Source organism: Sus scrofa, chromosome 9, assembly GCF_054392235.1.
Source record: "Sus scrofa isolate SSC_HxYL_T2T_F1_AM1 chromosome 9, Sscrofa_HxYL_maternal_Yorkshire_Landrace_v2.0, whole genome shotgun sequence".
NCBI classification, from domain to species: domain Eukaryota; kingdom Metazoa; phylum Chordata; class Mammalia; order Artiodactyla; family Suidae; genus Sus; species Sus scrofa.
In genome coordinates this window covers 77,679,485-77,702,919 of record NC_139391.1, presented here as the reverse complement: position 1 = coordinate 77,702,919, position 23,435 = coordinate 77,679,485, and the positions used below count along the sequence as shown (strand labels likewise).

At 38.3% G+C, this 23,435-nt stretch overlaps 2 protein-coding genes across 20 annotated transcripts in view; both read left to right on the top strand.

The window, feature by feature from the left end:
* Positions 1-12,100, top strand: part of HEPACAM2 (HEPACAM family member 2) — a 54,598-nt gene extending 42,498 nt beyond the window's left edge. For 4 of the 19 annotated variants that reach the window (XM_084977020.1, XM_084977018.1, XM_084977017.1 and 1 more), the window contains exons 5-10: positions 3,967-4,092; positions 4,182-4,202; positions 4,299-4,336; positions 5,610-5,683; positions 8,613-8,722; positions 11,430-12,100. In XM_084977020.1, the coding sequence (XP_084833146.1) occupies positions 3,967-4,092; positions 4,182-4,202; positions 4,299-4,336; positions 5,610-5,683; positions 8,613-8,722; positions 11,430-11,644 (584 nt within the window). In that variant the 3' untranslated portion in view covers positions 11,645-12,100. Of the gene's footprint in view, positions 1-3,966; positions 4,093-4,181; positions 4,207-4,298; positions 4,337-5,609; positions 8,222-8,612; positions 8,727-9,177 lie in introns of those variants that run through there. The other 15 variants (XM_084977026.1, XM_084977025.1, XM_084977024.1 and 12 more) reach the window with 7 other exon arrangements.
* A 7,776-nt stretch (positions 12,101-19,876) lies between these two features.
* The window catches only part of LOC100519098 (sterile alpha motif domain-containing protein 9), a 47,409-nt gene continuing 43,850 nt past the window's right edge, over positions 19,877-23,435 (top strand). The window contains exon 1 of the mRNA XM_084977008.1: positions 19,877-20,006. The gene's annotated coding sequence lies outside the window, so the exon portion shown is untranslated. The remainder of the gene's footprint in view (positions 20,007-23,435) is intronic.

Sequence of the window (23,435 nt, the reverse complement as noted above, 5' to 3'; positions counted from 1 at the left end):
TGCAAATGGCATTATTTTGTTCTTTTTATGGCTGAGTAGTAGTCCATTGTATATATGTACCACATCTTCCTAATCCATTCATCTTTTTTATGTTCTTTTTAATCTTTTATTTATTTTTGCAGTTAGGACTCCCAATACCATGTTGAATAGAAATAGTGAGAGTGAGCATCCTTGTCGTGTTTCATATTGTAGTGGAAAGACTTTCAGCTTTTCACTGTTGAGTATTATGTTGTCTGTGGGTTTGTCATAGTTTTTACTGTTGAAATAATTACATTTGCTCTTTTTTTGTGTGTGTGTCTTTTTGTTTTTTTAGGGCCGTACCCATGGCATATGGAGGTTCCCAGGCTAGGGGGTGAATTGGAGCTACAGCTGCCAGCCTACACCACAGCCACAGCAAGACCAGATCTGAGCCACATCTACGACCTCCACCACAGCTCACAGCAACGCTGGATCCTTAACCCACTGAGCAAGGCCAGGGATAGAACCCACGTCCTCATAGATACTAGTCGGGTTCATTAACCACTGAGCCATGACGGGAACTCCAACATTTGCTCTTTCAATACATGTTTCTGCCATCTCATTTTATAGTTAAGGTGCAAATGAAAATAAAATGAAATCTAATATAAAATATATTAATGAACTAAATATTCCAACTGAAAGACAAATATCAAACTGGATTTTAAAATTATTTAATACTTGTAAGAGATACACCTTACATTTAAGGATACTGAGAAGTTGAAAGTGGAAGGATGAACAGTAAACCATACAGTCAAAAGAAAGCTGATGTAGCCAGACTAGTATGAGAGAAATTAAGAATTAGATAAATTTCTTAAGATAAGTATTGCTTTAGATTAAAAATGGACATTTCATAAGAAAAACTGGATCGGCCTTGCTGTGACTGTGGTGTAAGTCGGCAGCTGCAGTTCTGATTCGACCCCTAGCCTGGGAAATTCCATATGCCTCAGGTATGGCCATAAAAAGAAAAAAAAAAAAAAGAAAAATTAATAGTGAAGAGTATTGCATAGTTTATTATTAATTCTAAATTACATGCTACACATCCTTTGTATCAGTAAAATTTATACCTTTTATATGTATATGTGCATACAATTTTTTTGGATACTCAGTTATTAGCATGCCTGTTGGGTATAGTATCCTATTTACATAATAAACTTCATGTAAAACTTTCTGGTTGCCTAAAAAAAATCAGAGCAATAAGAGCCCTTAAAGGCAATTAACTCTAACCTCATCATTTTACTAATGTGAAAATCCAGACCATTAGAGTCATAGCTCACCAAGATTTGCCCAGCTCTTTAAAGAGAACGAAGTAAGAGCACAGTATCTAAAGAAAGGCTAAGAGCCCACAGAGAGATCATCAAAGTGCTCAAGTAGTTCCAAATTAAAAGATCAGCTTTCTAACAGTGGGAAAATACTAATTATTCTACAAATTATTAGCAGATAAAAAGAGGAAAATTAATATTTTAATGTTTTGTCATGTTATAGTCTAGATCAGAAATAATAAATTGCCACTCTAGTCCATTTTATACTGCCTTGCATTTGTTCGTTCAACCCAAAGTTGAAAAGAGTTTAATTTAAAATCTGTTTAGGAATTTCAGTCATGGCACAGTGGAAATGAATCCAGCTAGGAAACATGAGGTTGAGGGTTTGATCTCTGGCCTCTCTCAGTGGATTAAGGATCCAGCATTGCCAGTGAGCTGTGGGGTAGGTCGCAGACATGGCTTGGATCTGGCGTTGCTGTGGCTGTGGTGTAGGCTGGCAGCCCTAGCTCCGATTAGACCCCTAGCCTGGGAATGTGCACATGCCGCAGGTGCGGCCTTAAAAAAATACAAAAAAATAAAATAAAATAAAATAAAGTCTGTTTAAAGGCATAAATATTACATGCTATTATAACCCCATAAAAAGAACATTTTAGGAACACAATTCTTTGAATGCATATCAGAAATGTATACACGTCCCACCTGAGATGATAAAGATTTTGGGTGATGAAAAACAATTTGCTTAAACTCTTAAGTACTTAAAGGACAGCATTACATGGAAAAATTAGAGGCAATATCATGATTTCCATGACTTTTTAACTGGAATTTAACATACATGATTTACACTACATTATGAAAAGATTCTGGGAAGATTAAAAAGCGAACGTACCTATAGGTAGAAGAGCCAAGAGAGAATATGTACAGGTGCACAAGGAAAGAAAGGACAGATTTAATGTTTCGTTACTGTAATGGCCCTGGAGACCTCAGCAGAGGCTTCATGGTGGAAGACAAGCAGGGTGCAGGCTGGATATTTATTGCAGAGCTGAGTGCCCACCACGTTTTTCACGACACCTGGATGCTCCAAGCTGTTCTCCACCATGCTGGAAGAGAAGTCACATCCCATGACTTTCACTTGCACAGTAAACTGGAAAGGGACGGGCAACTGCCACAATTCATCTCCACATCAGTATCTTATTCACACAATAATATGGAAGACATCTGTTACTCGCTTTTGTTAGAAGTCCCAACAACTTCCACTTTATAGGTTAACTCTTTGATTAAGGACGTTTGGTGTTAACATTGCCATACTTAATAAGTTCTGTTCAGGAGTTCCCATCATGGTGCAGCGGAAACAAATCCAACTAGGAACCATGAGGTTGAGGGTTCGATCCCTGGCTTTGCTCAGTGGGTTAAGGATCCAGCGTTGCTGTGGCTGTGGTGTAGGCCGGCAGCTGTAGCTCCGATTCAACCCCTAGCCTGGGAACCTCCATGTGCCACAAGTGCAGCCCTAAAAAGCAGAAGAAAAAAAAAAAAAAAAGTTGTGTTCAAACAACATCAAAGTGAGGCAATTTTGTCAAGAGCCTGGGGTCCTATCTGGACTCCGCCACTTACTGCCTGAGTGATCTTGAGCATGCCTCAGATTCCTTATCTATAAGAGAGGATAATAACAATAATACCTCCCTAATAACATTGTTGTGAACATTCTGTGGGTTAGTATGTATCATGCTCTCTTAAAACAAAGCCCACCATATTATAAATGCTCAGTAGGTGTTAGCTGTTAACACTATGTTTTATGTAGGAATGTTAACAAAAGGAATGACTTGCAAAACAAAGTGAACTGTAGTCACAAGGTGGGGCTTTCAGTATTTTATTGGCAATTACATGCACATTCTAGTTTAAAGATTAAAATTTCTCTTTTGGGGAGTTCCCGTCGTGGCGCAGTGGTTAACGAATCCAACTGGGAACCATGAGGTTGAGGGTTCGGGCCCTGCCCTTGCTCAGTGGGTTAATGATTCGGCATTGCCTGAGCTGTGGTGTAGGTTGCAGACGCGGCTCGGATCCCGTGTTGCTATGGCTCTGGCGTAGGCTGGTGGCTGCAGCTCCGATTGGACCCCTAGCCTGGGAACCTCCATATGCTGCGGGAGCGGCCCAAGAAATAGCAAAAAGACAAAAAGACAAAAAAAAAAAAAATTTCTCTATTGGTCTAAAAATGGTAAGGTATATTTGAAATTTATACCTTCCTTCACACACCTTAATCACATACCACCTCCCTGGAAAATCCATACTTGAATTATGCTAAAATAGTGAGATTAAAGGAGAGAGAGAGAGAGAAAAAACAACCTAGCATCTGGGGACATTTTACACAATGAGGTCAAACAAATCTAAGTTAAATACTCACCAACACTATTAAAAAGTATGGTGTGAGTTATTTGCTACATCTGGTACAACATATCAATATCATTCTGGACAGCTCACCATGTTTCTAATCACTAATATTCTTAGAGAGTTTAATATAGATTCTAAAACAAGTACATCCCTTATGTTTGGTCTCTCTCAGATTCTCTTCTCGATAGGTAGATATTTAGATAGATTTTTGCAGCAGTGTACCATTTCAGATAAAGCATAAAGTAAAACTATATATTATTGATCTTTAATAAAAATATTAAATATATATATTTGCCTTTTTATTTAGGAATAGAGAAGCTTGCACAAAAAGGGAAATCATTGTCCCCTTTAGCAAGTATAACTGGAATATCACTTTTTTTGATTCTATCCATGGGTCTTCTCCTCCTATGGAAAAAATATCAACCCTACAAAGGTATGTTAAATTGGGGGAAAAATTTCTTTGAATGATTTTATATATATACTAAAAAGTGTCTTACGATGTTTTTGCTTTCTCGGTTTTAGTTATAAAACAGAAACTAGAAGGCAGGTAATGTATATGTGTCTATAACAATAATTTTTTTATAGAATCCTCTTTTCTCAGTGATTAAGACTAACAGAAATGCCCATTTTTCTTTTCAGGCCAGAAACAGAATACAGGAAACCTCAAACATTTTCAGGTAATGGCTGAGCTGAAAGGGGTTATTATCAGTGTTAATGTATATGAATTAATATTGTTGCTATTAACTATTACATAGAATGTACATAAGAGATATAAGAGAATTCAAGAGATAATATTAACGATCCCTTCCCAGGATTGCTGCCTTCACAGAATGCTATCCTTTGTATTAGTTTTATTTAAGTAACACACATTTATAAGTTAAACCTGAAAGACACTTTCAACTCCATTTTACAGGCAAGAGAACTAAGACTCAGAGAGACTGTCACTTGCCCACCATCACTGGGTTCAGCTGAATCCTATTCCATTGATCCTCTTATTATTTTGAAAATGCCCAAGGGTTCTCACACTGTGTCAGTTCCTAAAGCAGATACAATACTGGCAGTTCCATCCCAGGGAGAAGAAGAAAGCCTGTTTCTTTGTCCCCAGCGGTCCCCTTATTGCCATCTCTTCTGACTCCCTACTGAGTTATTATAAGTTAACAATGGGTCTTTTGCTCAGGCATTTCAGTCACAGGAGCTGGGCTTCTGTCTCATATCTCTGCCACTTTTCCCCAGTGTCACCTTGGGAAAACTAATTATTTTTTCTGACCTCAACTCATCTATACAGTAGAGATGATAACTTCCCCTTAGGGTTGCTCTGAGAATTCAATACAATGATGTAGGCGGGGTGCCTAATATGATGCCTGGATACTTAGTAAATGTGGGTCTTCTTCCTTTTATCTAGTCCTTTCTCGCAAATGATAGAGCATCAGAGATTAGAAAAGCCCCAGAGAACATATGGTTCCTTCCAAGCTCTCCACCACTGTCATTTTACAGATGAGAGTATAGGTGATCTTGGATTTTTACTATATTTTGTATGTATGGGCAGCTGTAGTTGCACATTTCTTCTTGTTAGCCCTGGTGGTCTCTGTTAGATCTAACAGGGTCTAGATTGAAGCCTTGGTGTCCTTAAGTCTCTGGTAACTTAGAATTACAAAAGACAAGCCTGCTCACATATGTTTATCTGAATATATAATACACTGATGCCACATTAGACTTTAAGAATAATTGTCCCAATTCAGTTTCAATTCTTAGCTCAAAAGGAGTGATTTCCAACACTGCTATAGGGGATTTGGAAATGACTATAGGGGATTAGGAAATGTTAAATTGGTTTTATATTCGTATAACTTGAAGTAATCAATAAAGATAAGTTTTATAAAGGTTTTTTAGAAAAAAAAAAACACAGCAATTTGAGGCATTTGGTTTGTAAGTTGTATTTGTTTTCCATTTCAGGCCATGAAGATGCTCTGGATGACTTTGGAATTTATGAATTTGTTGCTTTTCCAGATGCTTCTGGTGTTCCCAGGGTTGGTTTTCCTATTGGCTGATTAGCTCTGTGGCAAATGGCTGCTTTACCCTCAGCAGTGTTTATTCACTCTGTAATGAATGACATTGCCGGATCTGGGGATCTAAAGCATCTTTCTCAGCCTCTATCAATAAGACTAACACAAACAAGGAAGTTACACTAATTCGTAAACATTCTTCACCTAGTAAGGTCAGTGAAGCAAGAACTAACAAGGTTGAAGGTCAAGAAAAATGAATAAATAGGGTACTGAGAGACCCTGATTTAAATCATTCTTTATCACTTCGATGATTGCAGCCTGTCACTTCACTGACTTTCTCTTGCCCAGTTTCCCCTTCATTTCTCCCTCATATCTCCTGAGGACATTGCGAAGACAAGCGATTATACCTTCAGAAGAAAGGTACCATATAAAAGTATGCAGGTACATATCTTTATTTTAATCCTGAAGGTGAATGAGATATGAGAGGGGAAACTTTTATACAATTTTTTTCAGTCTGCATAGACAGGGTCTTTTAAGCAATCAGTTTTATTTACCGGACATGCAGGCTGTTTCTCCAAGCTAATCAGCCCATTAACATTTTTATAGATGTATGTACCACTGATCTTTCCTCTGCTTCCTTATTCCCTATGATAGTTCATTTAAGGAAGGGGTCAGAAATGACTTCTTGCCTCCAGGCATTTACATTTCCTTTTTTAAAAAGAAATATTTGTTGTTAGGAATTGGTTACCTCACTCGTTCAGAGCATTCTATCTGAAGTTCTAAGGTTTGGAGTTCCCGTCGTGGCAGAGTGGAAACGAATCCAGCTAGGAACCATGAGGTTGCAGGTTCAATCCCTGGCCTTGCTCGGTGGGTTAAGGATCCGGTGTTGCCGTGAGCTGTGGTGTAGGTCACAGACACTACTTGAATCTGGTGTTGCTGTGGCTGTGGCGTAGGCCAGCAACTGCAGCTCCTATTAGACCCCTAGCCTGGGAACCTCCATATGCCACTTTTTAGGGTGAGGAGCTACAAAGACAAAAAAATAAAATAATAATAATGTTCTAAGGTTCATCCAGTAAGTTACCTGGCCACAAGCGTTATTTCTCAAATGTCACGTGAGTAACAGAGGGGATTTCATCCTCCCATGAGTGTGTCATAGCATCAGTGCCTGCATCCTTGTTACAGCAGCTACCAGCAGCCCTGCGCTGCAGCATATCCGCTCTGGCGACAGCCCTGTGGCTATAGCGTACTAGCTCGAGCAGCTCCGTGGCTGCAGTGGATCAGCTCTTTTACCCGGCGAGAAACCAGGCGAGCACTCAGAGAGTTGAGAACTCAGGTTTATTACGCCGGTGGGCTCAGAGGAGATGGATCCCCAGAGTCTGAGAGTCTGAGCCCAGAAGAAGGGTTTCACAAGGCTTTTATAGGCTACTTCTTCCGGGTCCATGCTTGGCTAGTTGGACCGGAGTGATGTCAGGCAAGGTGGTAGATGCGGAAACAAATTTACAGAAGCAGATGCGTGGGGAGGGGTGGTTGGGGCAGTTGGCTGGACTTTGCTTAGTCATCATGGCCGGGGTCTCTCCTTTCTACATTTTTATTGGGACATTTTCTCCTATATCCTCACAGATGAAGGGCAAAACTGCATTGCAAACACTATTGCTTTGTGAAATGCAGTGTTCATTACTGAAATGAATAGCTAGATTAATTTATAACAGCTCTAATATTAGGCTAGGTGAGTAAATTAGTCGTTACCAATAGATTTCTTTTATCATAGCCCCTGAACACTTCTATACCTAAGAAAATCACAGGAGTTCCTTTGAGGTACAGTGGGTTAAGGATCCAGCGTTGTCACTGTAGTGGCTTGGGTTGCTGCTATAGCATGGGTTCAATCCCTGACCTGGAAACTTCTACATGACACAGGTGTGGCCAAAAAAATTTAATTAAATTTTAAAAAAATAAAAAGATCTTAAGTAAAAACCCTAAGCCAGAAATCCCCTTGACACAAAAATGATAGGATGAATCACATAGCCTAGGACTGCCCATAAGAGCTTTAACAAGTGGAATGGAAACAAGCAATTTCCAACAAAACCTAAAGCTAAGATGTTCCAGTGTAACCTGGCAGGTCAAATTGGGATAAGATGAAGAACTCTTCACATAATTTATCAAGGGCTGTTTGTAAATCTGAAGGACTATAAGTGGTTAGAAGTATGATGAAAATGGGAAAAGTTTAGGATAAGGAAGGAACCAGACTTTAGCTAAGTATTTGGAAAGCAGTGTTTACAAGAAAAACAATATCAACTATAAGGGATAGGAGTTAATGAAACATGAATGCCATTTCAATAAAATACGTGTTGGTTTTAACCAGACAGAAATATGCTACTGAACTTTCTACATTCATCCAAGTCTTTCATTTGCTGTACTGCATTCAAACCAAAATATCTTCCTTTGTGTGTTCTGTATTTCTTGGTGCTGTCTACTGACTTGCGATGTGATGAGGGCTTTTGGATGTACATTATTCTTTCTTCTAAACCACTCTTGCACCCATGATTGGCAAATACTGTCAAAAAGGTAAGACTGAAATGTAATATAAGAAATAATGATATATGCTCTCTGATTCTAAGCTGTCCTGATATCTTCTCTTTTGCTATTTTTTCTTTTTTTTCTTTCTTTTTTTTTTTTTTTTTTTTTTGTATTTCCTTTTCAGTACTGCCAACAGTTTTCTTAAATGGAGAAAAAAAGTGTTAGTTTGTCCTACTAATCCTCTTCTGACCTCATGGCTATGCCTCTGCAGAAGTAGGGTAAGTGCAGGGAACTGTAGCAAGGAGGAAATGAACATTGAAGAGAAGTTAAAATGTTCTAATTCTCTAATCTTTACCACTTCCAGTCATTTTCAGCTATGCAGCATAGTGGAAATACTGCTTACTAGTCTACTGTTCTTTTAATGTGCCACATTTTCTAGATGCCAACTAGGTCCACCCAAGCCTCTGATGGTGTACCAGGGCAAGATTTGCACAGTACAATTTACGAAGTTATTCAACATATCCCTGCCCAACAGCAAGACCATCCAGAGTAAGTATGAACTTGCATTGATGATGCTATGTTGAAAGAGCTCGGCATTCAGCCCCTGCTGTCCCCAGAGTTTATTGAAAGCCTCAGAAGAAAACTATTAAAACAGGAAATTATGGTTCCTGTACATTTGAACACACTTTCCCACCTGGAAAAAAAAAAAAAGTGTTTCAGAAATAAAGTGGGCTAACACACAAGTATCTTCAGAGGCCATGTACTTGGGCCAGTGGACCAGAAGCAGAGCTATAGGATCAAGCATTTCCCTCAGCAAATCCATATCTGGGTAAGAAAGAGTTCCTTAGGCCAGTTCTCAAACCGTCTTGGTTATCTTGATAATTTTCCAGTGGCTATGGTGGTTTTTAGAGCCAATGACCTATCAATACAAATAGAACCAGGAAAAAAACAGACCCTGTAAATTGTGCCCAACACTGACCCCATCAAATGCCCACCTCTCCTAGATTCAAAGCTGTCTACTCCAAAGTGAACAGAACCGCAGCAAGGACTGGCCTCTCACCCAGAGAAGTAAATCTTGAGCTGAGGCCAAAGCAAGGGAACTACTTATCCAGTTAACCTCGGGGCTGACACCAAGGAGTCGCCTTCCCTTCCCAGTCATAGAAAAACTAAGCCTCCAGTCTTTTGAAATCATAAAATGAACTTCCCTTTTCTGTGGTCTCTAGCTGCCTGCAGGTGTAACTGCCACAAATCATCTTCCATCATTTCTTTATTTGTCATTTATTGACTTTGAGAAGAACATCAATAACCACACACAGGAACTTCCCCTTTGGCAAAAGAAACAGTTCTAGCAAAGTAATTCATGCACACTTCTGGGTAACTACCAAAAATAACAGCTAGTAGTGGCTGAGTGCATGGGAAATGTCGGGAGGGGAGGATACGCAGTCCTGGGGTAGGGGGCAGGTGGAGGGATGACTGTACAGTCATTTAGGGCCTAAATAATGGCCAGAGCACCTCTGAGGACCCCATCCGTGCATTCCCTCTTGTCTCAGGGAGCCTGGAGAAAAGGGAGTCAGGTGAATCAGGTGCAGACCTTACAGAGCTAACTTCTGGTTTGAAAAGAAAAGAAAATTGCTTTATAGCTGTTATTAATCTAGTAGAACACAATAGTGGGATATTATTCCATAACAGTCAAAAAAAATCTCTAAAATGATACATACCTTCTTTACTTTCTAGAAAATGAAGGGATTCTTTTTCTTTGTCAAAAATTAAGAATAGGAAGAATTATGAGAGTACATCTGCTTCCTAATTTGTCCAATTAAATAAAATTACCTTATTTTTTCCTCTATGTCCTTTATCTATATATCTATTTTTAAAGTTAGACTGCAAGCAAACTAAAGGAAAACTTTTGATTGATCTTTTAAGACTCCCAATCATGAAATAAATGCTGATTGTTAACCTGTGGAATATGGCAGCCCTAATTTCAGAACACAAAATAAAGTAATTAGGAAGGGTTTGCATGTGAAAAAAAAAGTGATTCCCTAAAGTAAGGAAAAAAATAACTCTCTGAAACTAGGCTGCTGTCAGTCTATAGACTTTCTTGGAAATATGAAACGATTTCAGAAGTAAACTTTGAAGGTGATAAATAAAGCAGAAAAACTCTTTTTCGAGCACATAAAGGACTATCTACCTACTGTTGAGGGTGTGCTCCTTAAGGGCAGTCCACCCAAAAACACACACTCACACTCCCAGCCCCAGTGCCTCCCCTCCCCCATTCCTTTGGCCTCTCTCTTCTCACCTCCTTCTCCACCTTCTGAGGGAGCTGCCCTTTGAGTGTGTCATTGTCTCCTTTTCATTCCATCAGAATCTCTTTTGCACTTGTTTTATTTATAATCAATTCACAAACATTTCCAGGTCATTAACCATGTGCTGGGGAAAAAGATTAAATGAGCCTCAGTCTTTTAAGGACTTCAAAGCTTAGTGGGCTCCTGTCTGCTTAGTTTAGCTAAAAATCAGTGGTCCTTAGTAGAATAAATATTCCTCAGTAGAATAAACTTTCCCTAAACATGCAGAGACCATTTTTCTTTGCTGATAGCCTATGGTTTTACTCTTTAGGTCCAATTAAATTCAAAGATCAATTTAATAAATAATGCAGTATTACAAGTGGTTAGTGAATCTCTTCTACCCCACATTCCCAAAGTAAATGTGCCTGCTCTGGGTAAAGAACTATGACTTACTGCTTTCTTTTACCTCTGTTTGACAGTTGGTTCTGAGATAGGAAAGACAGCCAAAATAGTTTTTCTTTGGCTCTTAGACTGTCATGGCCGTGTTGTTTTCGTTACTCCAGGTATCTCTTACCTAAACAAACTGCTATTTAACAAATTGATAAGTTGGCCTGTGGTCATATTCTAGTACTTGGCCCAGTTATTTGTTTATTAACTTACAGCTGCATTTATTTAATACTGTCTGTTGACCTCATTATATGCTCTTGGCATGGTTTGTTTTGAACCCAAGACTTGCTCACAGGACATTCAAGTAAGTAAACCTTTTAGTTTCAAAAGGAAATTATCTGCAGAATTTAGTGATGGCTTACTCTATACTTAAATGTATAAGTATAAATGTAATTTGTAAGTGTAATTTTCTTGAACTACTTCAAAACACTCATATTACTTGCAGCTATGGAAAGGAATAAAAGAATTTAAGGTTCTTTGACTTGTGGAACTGGGAATCTATAGAACAATTTACATATCTCCACCAGGTGAGCATTCATGGGCAAAGCAATGTGTTGGAGTAAAATCACAAAAGCACATTTTGAGGGAAAACAGTGGAAATGTATATTCATCTGGAATCAGTGAAGACATCAAGCCCAATACCTCTTACTCATCACTCCTTTTAATGCAGAATAGAGTCATTTATAAAAATCGGATGGCAGATTTTCCAGCAGACACACAATGCATTGTGCTACAGAGTTGAGTAAGCGTCATGGAGAAAGCTCTCAGTGGACAGTCTTTATCATGCCAATGGTAGGAAGAAAAGGACGGGACTTTCCATTTACTTTTTTTGTATCAAATTTCCTACAAAGCTCAATTAGTGCTAATCTATACTTTCCCTTTCATCTGCACTGACTATCTAACCTATCAATGTGGAAACCATACATGTTTTAAAATTTTTAGCAGCCTTTGTTTTATTAAATTCTCATAACTGTTAAGATTGCTGTATTTACTTTTTATTTCATTCCCAAGTTTCCTTCTTGCTATTTGTACCACAGAGTAATAAAGATGTTTGTCACAAAAGCAAGACTGTGCCTTCTCCTAGGTTGTCAATTACCAGTGCTGTTTTTGAAAAGACTTGTTAAATGTCGAAGGAAATGACTTATTTTTATTTTTGTTCAAGAAAAGATTCAAATAAATTATTCTCTTTCTGCTTTTATGTGGCCTTGATTCTTTGTCTTATTGAGAAAAGTTTTATGTAAAAGACTAGAATTTTTTATCTTTATTTTCCAGTGAACAATAGCGTGTAGATTATAGAGAGCTACTGAAATAAGAACCTTGCTCTCATCTGGGTATTTACTTTTCATGGTTGAAATTTTTGCTGTATTGAATTGTGGATTCTGGGAAAGGTACCACATAAAACTACTAGATGACCAAAAGTTAGATTGCAGAAACTCTGTGGGGGGAAGTTGGTCTCAGGCCTAAGAGAAGCAGGTAAACACATTGGCACAAGGCAACCTTTCAGGACTCAGTGAGGCCCAGGGAGCGGGGACAGGTCTTGAAGACCAAAGACAAGTTATTTATGTCTATTGACATTGGCTACAGACAGTGACCTGGCAATGCCGCTCTTTAGGATTCCATCCTGGCCAAATAAAGGTAGAAACAACCCAAATACACACCAATGGGAGATTTTAAAATGACATTAATGACATTAGGTCCATACAATGGCTAACCTTGCAACTATTAAAAAAGAAGAAATGACTGTATTTTCTGTCTTTAAAACTATGTCTCATGGCCTCTTATTTTATACAGAAGAAAGAAAACGAAAGAATAGCATTTCTTTTTTAAATTATTTCAAATGAACCACTATATTTATATATACCTCCCATATTTTCATAAAATATGGTGAAAGGATAATTAAATAAGTCCTACAACCTACCCTTTCTTCTTTCCTGGTCTTTTTTCTCTTCCACTCTTAGATATTTTTCTGCTAGAAAAGTCAATCAGTCTTACCATAAATATTTTCGTCTACATTTGGTAAAAAAAATATTTTGTCTAATTAGAAAAGGAATTCATGGCTATGTTAAAATGCAGAATGCTAACATAAGATATTTAAAACTCACCTGTTCAGAGTACATCTGAAATGTTCTCATGACAGGAAAAAAAAATTGTAATGTGTTAACTAACCATATTGTGGTAAGTATTTTACAGTACATGTGTACAAATCACCACGCCTTAAACTTACACAATGTTACATGTCAATTTTATCTCAATAAATCTGGAAAAAATAATATAAAATCACTTGTAATCTCATCTCTTAACTGTTAGCATTTTCTCAGTTTAGTTATGCATTCGTTTATTCCTACTCCTTCCAGTTCCAGAAAGGATTTATGGTAACTCATATAAATGCATAATACAACAAGATAAAATACACCCCTCCCCAAAATAAAGGTGATAAAGATAAAAATATAAAGGCACTATGAGAGTTTACAAAGGCAAAGCAAAAGCAGGAGTGAAGTTAATAACCAGTATGATGAATTCCCCTTCATTGGAGAGTATTGTTTTACACCACTGAGATCATGCAGCACACACAGATGGATATCTAAGGAGGGACCTCTAAACTGAAGGCAATTTGTAGCTCTCAGAGGCAAAGAAAAGTTGCAGTCCCATTGCAGGTGTAGGAGACAGCAGGTCACCTTTCCCAGTCACCCACTAACACCAAGTCCATCTGCCTTTCCCCTCCTTTCTCAAGCTCCAAACCCCTCCCTCCAGAGGCACTGTATCTCTCACTTGGAGAATAGATACTAACTGCAGTGAACTACTGCTGCATCACCATAGACCCAACTCTGGGACACTTTAAACTGTAAGCAATCTCAAACAGCCTTTTCTTGAATAGATAATAATTACATGATTCACAAATCAAATCATATTTTTTTAAAAAAATATGCATTCTGAGAGCTGGGTTTTTTTTTTAATTAATTTTTGGTTTTGGCTATTTCTATATATCCATCCAGAGTTTCTTACCACAAACCAAAGGAAATGCAAACACATGTTTTTTCAAACTCACTTTTCAATCACTTGCAATTCCTCTCATTTCTGTATCTCTCTTTTTCACACAAAAACACACCTACTCTCTTAGCGCATGGTTCCGCTCAAAGCAGCAAGGAATTGCTGAAGGGAGAAATGCAAAAGGATCTAGAATCCAATTAACTTTTGCCGTCACTGGTGTGTAACACAGGATGACTCACTGCTTGTTTAGTAAATGGGGATGAAAATCTCATAAATTAATCAAGGTTTCCAAGGGAAGTGATGAACCAACCCAGATGTTCACCTAATTAACAAATTAATCTTTAAAAACCAGCCTAAAGTTCTTTCCTTATTACTAAACGTCAGCTTAGCTATTGTTAAAAATTTTATCTTTATGTTACTGCCTCTAACTTGGAATGGAATCACATACCTCTTGCTTATTATGTTTAAAGACCATGACTTACAAATAGACTTTTAAGCAAAAAATTGAAATATTTATGAATAAAACAGTATTCCTTGTTTTTCTGACATTTGTGCACTTCCGTATTAACAGTTTCAGTTAAAACAAACTGCACACATAGACTCCCAGAAGGTTCATCTGATCCCTCAATTCTACAAGGGCATGTACCTTAAAAGTTCTGTTTGATAAAATTGGGTGATGGCACATTACATGCATATAGGTAGCTATTTTACTGTATGTTATTAAAATTTTAATTTATTTTTATAAAGTTTTAATTTCTTCTATATGCTTTTACTTCCATGTATCCCTGTGAATTCCTATGTCATTCTTATGTATTCCTCTAAAGTTCATGTTCAAATATACATTAACGTGCATGTTTTAGTTTCATGAGGCAATAAGAAAAAAAGGTTTCTAAGACCTAATTAAACTTAAAATCTTTTGTGCAGTGAAGGAAACCATAAATAAAACAAAAAGACAATCTACAGAATGGGAGAAAATATTTGCCTATGATGCAACTGACAAAGGATTAACCTCCAAAATATACAAACAGCTCGTACAGCTCAATATCAAAAAAACACCCATTCAAAAAATGAGCAGAAGATCTAAATAGGCATATCTTCAGAGAAGACATACAGATGGCCAAGAGTACATGAACAGATGTTCAACATTGCTAATTATTGGAGAAATTCAAATCAAAACTACAATGAAGTACCGACTCATACCAGTCAGAATGGTCATCATTAAAAAGGCTACAAATAATAAATGCTGGAGAGAGTGTGGAGTAAAAGGAACATTCCTACACTATTGGTGGGAATGTAAATTGGTATAGCCACTATGGAGAACAGTATGAAAGTTCCCTAAAAAGCTAACTATAGAATTACCATATGATCCAGCAATCCCACTCCTGGGCATATATCTGGAAAAAAAAAAAAACATAATTTGAAAAGGTAATGTACCCCAATGTTTATAGCAGCACCCCAATTTACAACAGCCAAGATATGGAAACAAACTAAGTGACCATAAACAGATGAATGGATAAAGAAGATGCCAAATATATAAACAATGAAATATTACTCAGCCATAAAAAAGAACGAAATAATGCCATTTGAAGCAAGATGGATGGGCCCAGAGATTGTAATACTAAGTGAAATAAGCCAGACAAAGACACATATCATATGATATCACTTTTATGTGGAATCAAGAAAAGATACAAATGAACTTATTTATAAAACAGAAACAAACTCACAGGCATTGAAAAAAACATGGTTACCAAAAGGGAAACCGGGGGTTAGGGGGGAAGGGGTAAATTAGGAGTTTGAGATTAACATATACACATTAGTATATATAAAATAGGTAACCAACAAGGACCAACTCATATGTATATGTACACACACACACATATAACTAAATCACTTTGTTGTACACTCAAAACTATGATAACATTGTAAATCAACATTTCAATTAAAACTATAGAAAAAAGAAAGAAAAATATTTCTTTTTCACAGAAATCAGACACAGCCCTTGGACACTGTTACTCTCCTTCCTTCTCATCACCCAGATACACTTTTTATTGTAATTACCATGTTAACCTTGAACTTTACAAATACTTTTACATCTGTTACCCCCACTGATCTTCATAAGAACCTTGTGGGCTAGAACAAGAATAACTGTGTTATAGATGAAGGAACTAATACTCAGGAAGTTAAAAGACTTTCCTAAAGTCGTCAAACCAATGAATGGCAGAGCTGACCCTTGAACCACACCTTTGGTTCCAAGTTCATGATCTATTCCAGCACACCATATAACTTCTCTGGACAGGACATCCTGGAGTGGAGTAAGCAACAGTTTTTCTCCTGTTAGCATTACCTTGGGGACTTTACTAGTTTCAAATACTATTGGGGCCCCAGAAAGCAGTTTATAATCTTCCTTCTGAAGGGAATGGATGCCAGGATACAAAATCTGTAGATGCTCAGGTCCCTTATATAAAATGGTGTAGTATTTGTCCTTAACCTATGCAATCCTCCTGTGTACTTTAAATCATCTTTAGATTATTTATAATACTTAACACACTGTAAATGCTATGTAAATAGTTATACATACAATGTTAGTGCTATGTAAATAGTGGTCTGCTTGGCAAATTCAAGTTTTCCTTTTGGAAACATTTTGAAATTTTTTTGGATTATGTTCAATTTATGGATGCAGAATCCACAGATAGGGAGGGCTGATTATTTTTATTTGTTCTTTGTGCCTGAAAACTTTCTCATTTGAATATGCTCCTAGGGAAGATGACAGCTCTATTGTTCATCACACAATAGGGAATCAACTGGCAGGTTGCTTCTTCCCTGAAGCAGAATTCCACTTTAGGTTTATGGCAGAGGCCTTCTGGAGCTTCAAAGCCATCAGTTCCTTAAATTCTACAAAAACTAGTTGTCCCCAGAAGTGGGGACTTCAGAGATCATGCCCCCGTAATAGCCAGCTCCTCCTAAATTCACTGAGCATATTTACCATCCTTACCTTGAACTCTTTATTGGATAGTTTGCTTAGATCCACTTTCTCTCAGTTATTCTTCTGGGGTTTTATTTTGTTTCTTCATTTGGAACATAGTCATTTGTCTCCTCATTTTGCCTAATTCTCTGTGTTCATTTGTATGCATTAGGTAGTTTATTTACACTTCCTGATCTCGGTCTTTTACAGGAGCCATCCTATGCAGCTCAAGAAGCACACTCCCCTTTGGTCACCAGAGCTATATGCTCTAGGGGTGCCCCCTATGTGCACTGTACGGGCTCTTCTGTGTAGTTGGGACAACTGCTGTGGGCATGCTGGTAGGCCAGGCTGTCCATTGTCTGTGAGGTTTTGTGTGGTGCAGTGGCTGTGGGCCCACTGGAGGGCAGGGTAGGCTTCTTGTGCACTTTGCTGTGGAGCCAGGCAACATGCAGCTGCTGGTGGGTGGGGCAAACCCCTGCACCCCTAGGATAGAGGGAGGGTTCCAAAATGGTGCTTGCCATTGCAGGTGTCATCATAGTAGAACAAAAAACGGCTGCCACCAGTGTTTCTGTATGGCTGCTTTGTCTTCCTGGTTCTTGTCTGCCTGCAGCAAAGAATTGAAGCAGCAGGCATGTTAGAAAGTTTAAGCAAGTTCATTAAAGCTAGAGTGTTACAGCTGTGTTGGATGCATTAGAAAGCAGAAACGAGTTTATTAAGCAAAAGTACACTCTCAGGGAGAGCAGGCCATCCTGCCAGTAGGACTGGCCCCACTTTATAGTTGGGTTTCCCTTTCTATCCCCATGCTGCAGTCTGGAGTGAAGACTGGTTTTTCCTGCCCAGGCCTACTGCCTGTTGGTGAGGGCTGAGTGTTGATTGGTCTCAAGTGTGTGCCTCATCTGCATGGGGCATATGTGATCTGGTTGGTCTCATAATACACCTGCTGACCTGCTGACCTGCTGTTTGGTTGGGGAAAGAAGGGTCTTACAAAACACTTGCTGGTACATTACCCCTATAGAGGAGGGGTGAGGAGTGGGCCACATACTTTTCCTAGTAGGGTGTGGGAAGGAGTAGACCAGGTTCCTCAGAGGCATCACAATGAGACAGGGGAGATGATAATAAGGGTCTGGTAATTCTTGTCTTGGCCAGAGGCTTTGATTTCAGTCTCCTTGAAAGGGACTTGAAATCCCAACATTTCTGTCTCCCACCAGAGGCCTACTTACTTCCTGCCTCTCTGGAAGTTTCTCCAAGATCAAGAAGAGGGTCTGACCCAGGTTCCTTTCAAACTACTGCTGCTGTGCTAGGACTCCAAGCATATGAGATTCTGTGCATGCTCTCTAAGAATGGAATCTTTATTTCTTACAGCCCTCCAGCTCTCCCGAATGTAACCCCTCTGGTTTTCAAACCAGACATTCTGAAGGCTCATCTTCTTGAAATGTATTTTTTAATGAAATAACATTTGGTTATTAGGTTATAAGTGTAGATATGTTATTAGCAAAATACTAGTGTGTATGTCCTTTAAAAAGACACTGTGTTGTTTGTTTCTTGCTCAGTCCTGGTTGTTTAACCTTTAATATGAGAGGAATGACCCCCAAAAGCTTATTATTCCTTTAAATTCTATGGCTCATCATTTTATCAACTTACTAAAAAATCTGTATCCTCTTAGCAGACACATTGAAAAGTCAATTTTTTTTTTTAACCCAACCTGCTGCCTTTGCTAAAATAACTAAATGAAGAACTAGTCATAAAGGGTTTTTTTTTCTCATTTGAGAACTCAGCATGACACCTTACAATTGTTATGCGGAGCTGCTTAGTGTAAGCACCAACAAGTAATCACACACACAGTGTAATGTGATGTCAGTGACATGTTCACTATTTTTCTAGTCATTATTTTTGAATTTTTTTCTTTTTCAAGTCACGTATTTAAAGGAAAGGAAGAAGAAACCAGCCCAAATACCAGTCGACAGGGGACCAGTTAGAAACTAGGTACATTGAGTTACAGCACAATGCAGCTATTAAAAATAAGGGATAAATGTAAAAGAAATAACATGGAGAAATTCTGCACATATTATCAGCTGAAAAACAATATGTCACAGATCAGTATTACGGTCTATTCTTTATGTGGATAAAAAAAAAAATTTTTTTTTGTCTTTTTATCTTTTTAGGCCCACACCCTTGGCGTGTGGAGGTTCCCAGGCTAGAGGTCTAATCAGAGCTGTAGTCTCCGGCCTACGCCACAGCCACAGCAATGAGATTCGAGCCACATCTGTGACCTACACCACAGCTCATGGCAACGCAAGATCATTAACCCATTGAACGAGGCCAGGGATCGAACCTGCAACCTCATGGTTCCTAGTCAGATTTGTTTCGCTGCACCACAACGGGAACTACAGGATAAAAAAATTTTACCCAAAGAAAATATTCAGTAAGAAACATACTAAAGTGTCAATGGTTGCAACCCCTGGAAAGAAGAAAAAAATGGTGGAAAGGCTTTCATTTTTTTCTTTTTCACTTTATAGAAATGTGTGTGCTGCTTGATATATATGTTTATAATAAAAAATGAAAGGCAAAAACATTTATATAAGAACCTAAAATTTTAATCACACATCTGACTGAAATTCCATTTGTTCAACATTGTTCTATCCTCTTCATTTCCACTCCTTTTCTTTTCATTTTTCATATAACTTTCCTCCTGGTTTCCCTTGTTTTTTTCTGATTTCTTTTCTCTTTTTTGTATTTCATATCCTTCCATCTTTAAGTGCCTTTCTCCCTTCCCCAAAGCTAGATCCCTGAAAGGTAAAAATCAGAGAAAGTGAACAGGTGACATTTGTAGTGGGAAGTGGCTCTGAGCCTGGTCCAGGGCTCTCCAGGTAGAGGATTCTAGACTAACTGTGTGATTCTGGCCACCTGAGAAGAACTGTGGCCAAGATGGAAAGACATCAAGATTCAGAACTTGACAATAGAGATATTTAAGACAAACTTGTATTGCTGAAACCCAGAACTTTCTTTCTTTATCAAAATGTATAGATATTTGACTGCAATGGCCTGCCTCCTTCTCCAACTGGACTATAAAAGAAGAAAGAAAAGTGAAACCTGGAGTAAAGGAGCCTCATCACCAAGAGCAGACAGGGCTGTTGGTTACCATGGCAACTCCCAGGTTAGTCAGAAGGGTTGGTGAAAGATATAATATATTTGGTGTATTGCTTCATAGGTGGTAATAGTCTAGGTAAAAGTCTGTGTCATCAAATTGAATTGAATTGACTTGAAATTGAATTGAAGCACATTGCTTTGAACACAACTAACCTAAGGCAGCGGCCTTTCATGAATTCACTTAATTTATGTTCAATGTATTGTGCAATATATACCAACCTCCGCTGGGTGTTTAAAATATATTCTCCCAACCTCTCACAATAATGATATGAAGCACTATCCCTACTTTATAGATGAAGACAGTGAGGTTCAGAGAAGTTTGTTCACTTCTCCAATGTCATCAACTAAGTAAATGCCTGTGTCATTCCCAGCTGCCTCCTGGCCCATCCAGCAAAGACCACTTTGTGACATTATATGGGAGTTTTCATGAAGCCATGTATTTACTTGCTATGTCCCCAGCTAATGCCTCTAAGCACTAAGACGATTTAACTGGAGTTAAATCACTATAGAACATCAACTAATTTGTTCAGTCTTCAGATGGCTTCTCCTTTACAGAGGAAAACTAGAAAAAAATGGAGAATTTTTTAAAAAACAGAATCAAAAATCTATAATCAAAGAGTACGTATCTCTCAATATGTATATATAATATATACACATATGTGTATAAATATTTATACAGAGAAACATCTGCATACATATTTTCATATATTCAGGGAATGTTTCCATTTCCAAACTTTTTTATCTGCAGAGAGATGAAGATAAAGCAATTTTCCTGACATTTCTAGAATAGAGTATCCAGATCTTTAACTCTTTTTTTGGTTTGTTTTTTTTTGTTTGTTTGTTTTGTCTTTTTGCCATTTCTTGGGCTGCTCTCGAGGCATATGGAGGTTCCCAGGCTAGGGGTCGAATCGGAGCTGTAACCACCAGTCTATGCCAGGGCCACAGCAACGCGGGATCCGAGCCGCGTCTGCGACCTACACTACAGCTCACAGCAACGCCGGATCATTAACCCACTGAGCAAGGCCAGGGATCGAACCCGCAACCTCATGGTTCCTTGTCGGATTCGTTAACCACTGCGCCAGCCACAACGGGAAGTCCCAGATCTTTAACTCTTAATTCTGATACCAAACTGCTCCACAATGTTGTTAGTGAAACCTTTATTTGTATAGAAACAAGAAGGTCCAGGTGAAAAGAGGGATGTGTATATGTGTGTGTGTGTATGTGTGTGTTTAATGTGGCTCTGAAAGTTCTCTGAAGCAGAGGTTACCTGTTTAAGCTAGTGTTAACTAGTTTTAATGAGTAGACTCAAGTCTTATGTCCTCTGCATCTGATGTATTTTCATTGCAAGTGACAAGTGGTAAGGTTAGCATTTTGTGACATACCTTCAAAAAGGCACTAGCATGTGTGTTTCCCAGCGCTTCTCTCCTCTTCCTATCTCCCAGCTATAAACTGAGGGTGGTGAAAACATTTTCTACTGTTACTGCTAAAGTGGGTTACAGATGGAAAGCCAACTCCCAGATTGTCATTTCAAACTAAATCAACGCAAGCAGTGTTTAATGTGTGTACATTTCATCTGACCAGCAGGGGCCATTTGGTCTTCTAAGAAAAGAAAGCACTCTGCAAAGCCTGTTTGCTTCTCAGTCACTGGTCTATTGAAATCTAGAAGTGCTGGGAAAGAAGTCACACAAATGGCAAGAATAACTGAGCAACTCCCACTAAGAGTGTAAAGAGGGGTGGTGGGGGCATGCAAAACCATCTCCACCAGGACACATCATTTTGGTATTTATGCATTTTGTTTAAAATAAAATTTTCACACTGCAAACTTAAAAAGTCACCATACAGCTTAGCAGATTAAGTATGTCATGTAAACTTTCCAGAATTTTACAGTGCTCATTTTCATGATCAGATCATGCCAGTTTTTTGCCTTTCTGACTCATAAATATATGTCTGTTTTGTTTTATGGCTGCACCTGTGGCATATGGAAGTACTGGACCAGGGGTCGAATTGGGGCTGCAGCTGCTGGCCTATGCCATAGCCTTGGCAACACTAGATTTGAGCTGCATCTGTGACCTATGCCATAGCTTGAAGCAACACAGGATCCTTAACCCACTGAGCGAGGCCGAGGATTGAATGCCCATCCTCATGGACACTATGCCATGTTCTTAACCACAAAGGGAACTCTGATACATATTTTCTTCTTGGAAAAAAAAAATAGAAGTTATAAAAGCAGAAGAATGAAAGGTTCTGCATAAGACAATTTGTTGTTTTAAGGAATAGTTTGCAAATGGCATGGTGAAGCATACTCCACAGTCTAAAAGACAAAATAAATGCAAATAGTCTTCATTGTTAGGCTCAAATATGACGATTAATACTAAAAAATCTTACATTAGAATATGGGCTATGGAGTTCCCGTCGTGGCGCAGTGGTTAACGAATCCGACTAGGAACCATGAGGTTGCGGGTTTGGTCACTGAACTCCCTCAGTGGGTTAATGATCCGGCGTTGCCGTGAGCTGTGGTGTAGGTTGCAGACGCGGCTCGGATCCCGAGTTGCTGTGGCTCTGGCATAGGCCAGTGGCTGCAGCTCCTATTAGACCCCTAGCCTGGGAACCTCCATATGCCGCGGGAGCAGCCCAAGAAATAACAAAAAGACAAAAAAAAAAAAAAGAATATGGGCTAGGTTTGCTTTATAAATAATGTTAGGAATAAGAAGGATTTTTTTCTATCATTGTTGATTGCTTGTCTGCTATGGAAGACTGTGACTGAGATATTCATTCAATGTCCGTTCCAACCGAAGAGCCTGGAAGTAGTTCCATTCCCTGATCCTTTAGTGCCACCTATGGTTCCAAATTAGAAAGTGTTGGATTAAGCATAAAATCTAAGTATTGTGAAAAATAATCTAATTTTAAATTAGCATATTTATCACTATTATATTTTGCCTTTTGGGTCAGACAAAATGAACAAAATGCCTTTCTGGAGGGCAATTTGACAGTTTGCATTAGATTTTAAAATATTTAGACTCTTTAATCCAATAATCCATTTTTAATAAGTTATGAGAGACGAAGACACATGTATAAGAATATTTATTACAGTATTATTGCAAAGAATGATGCATTATACATGTGAGATGGAATATGATACATTTAAAAACACATCAAAAAGAGAAAATCACCTTTAGTTATAATTTCTGTGATTTTTAACCTTATGGAAAGATTTCAGGTCTTTTTAGAAACTCTTAAAACCTTAAAGAGGAAAAATAAATAGTGTGTAATAGCACACCAAAATAAAATCCATATGGGAGTTCTCATTGTGGCTCAGTGGGTTTCAAACCCAACTAGTATTCAAGAGGATGAGGGTTCAATCCCTGGCCTCACTCAGTGAGTTAAGGATCCAGCGTTGTTGTGAGCTGTGGTGTAGGTCACAGTTGTGGCAGGTCAC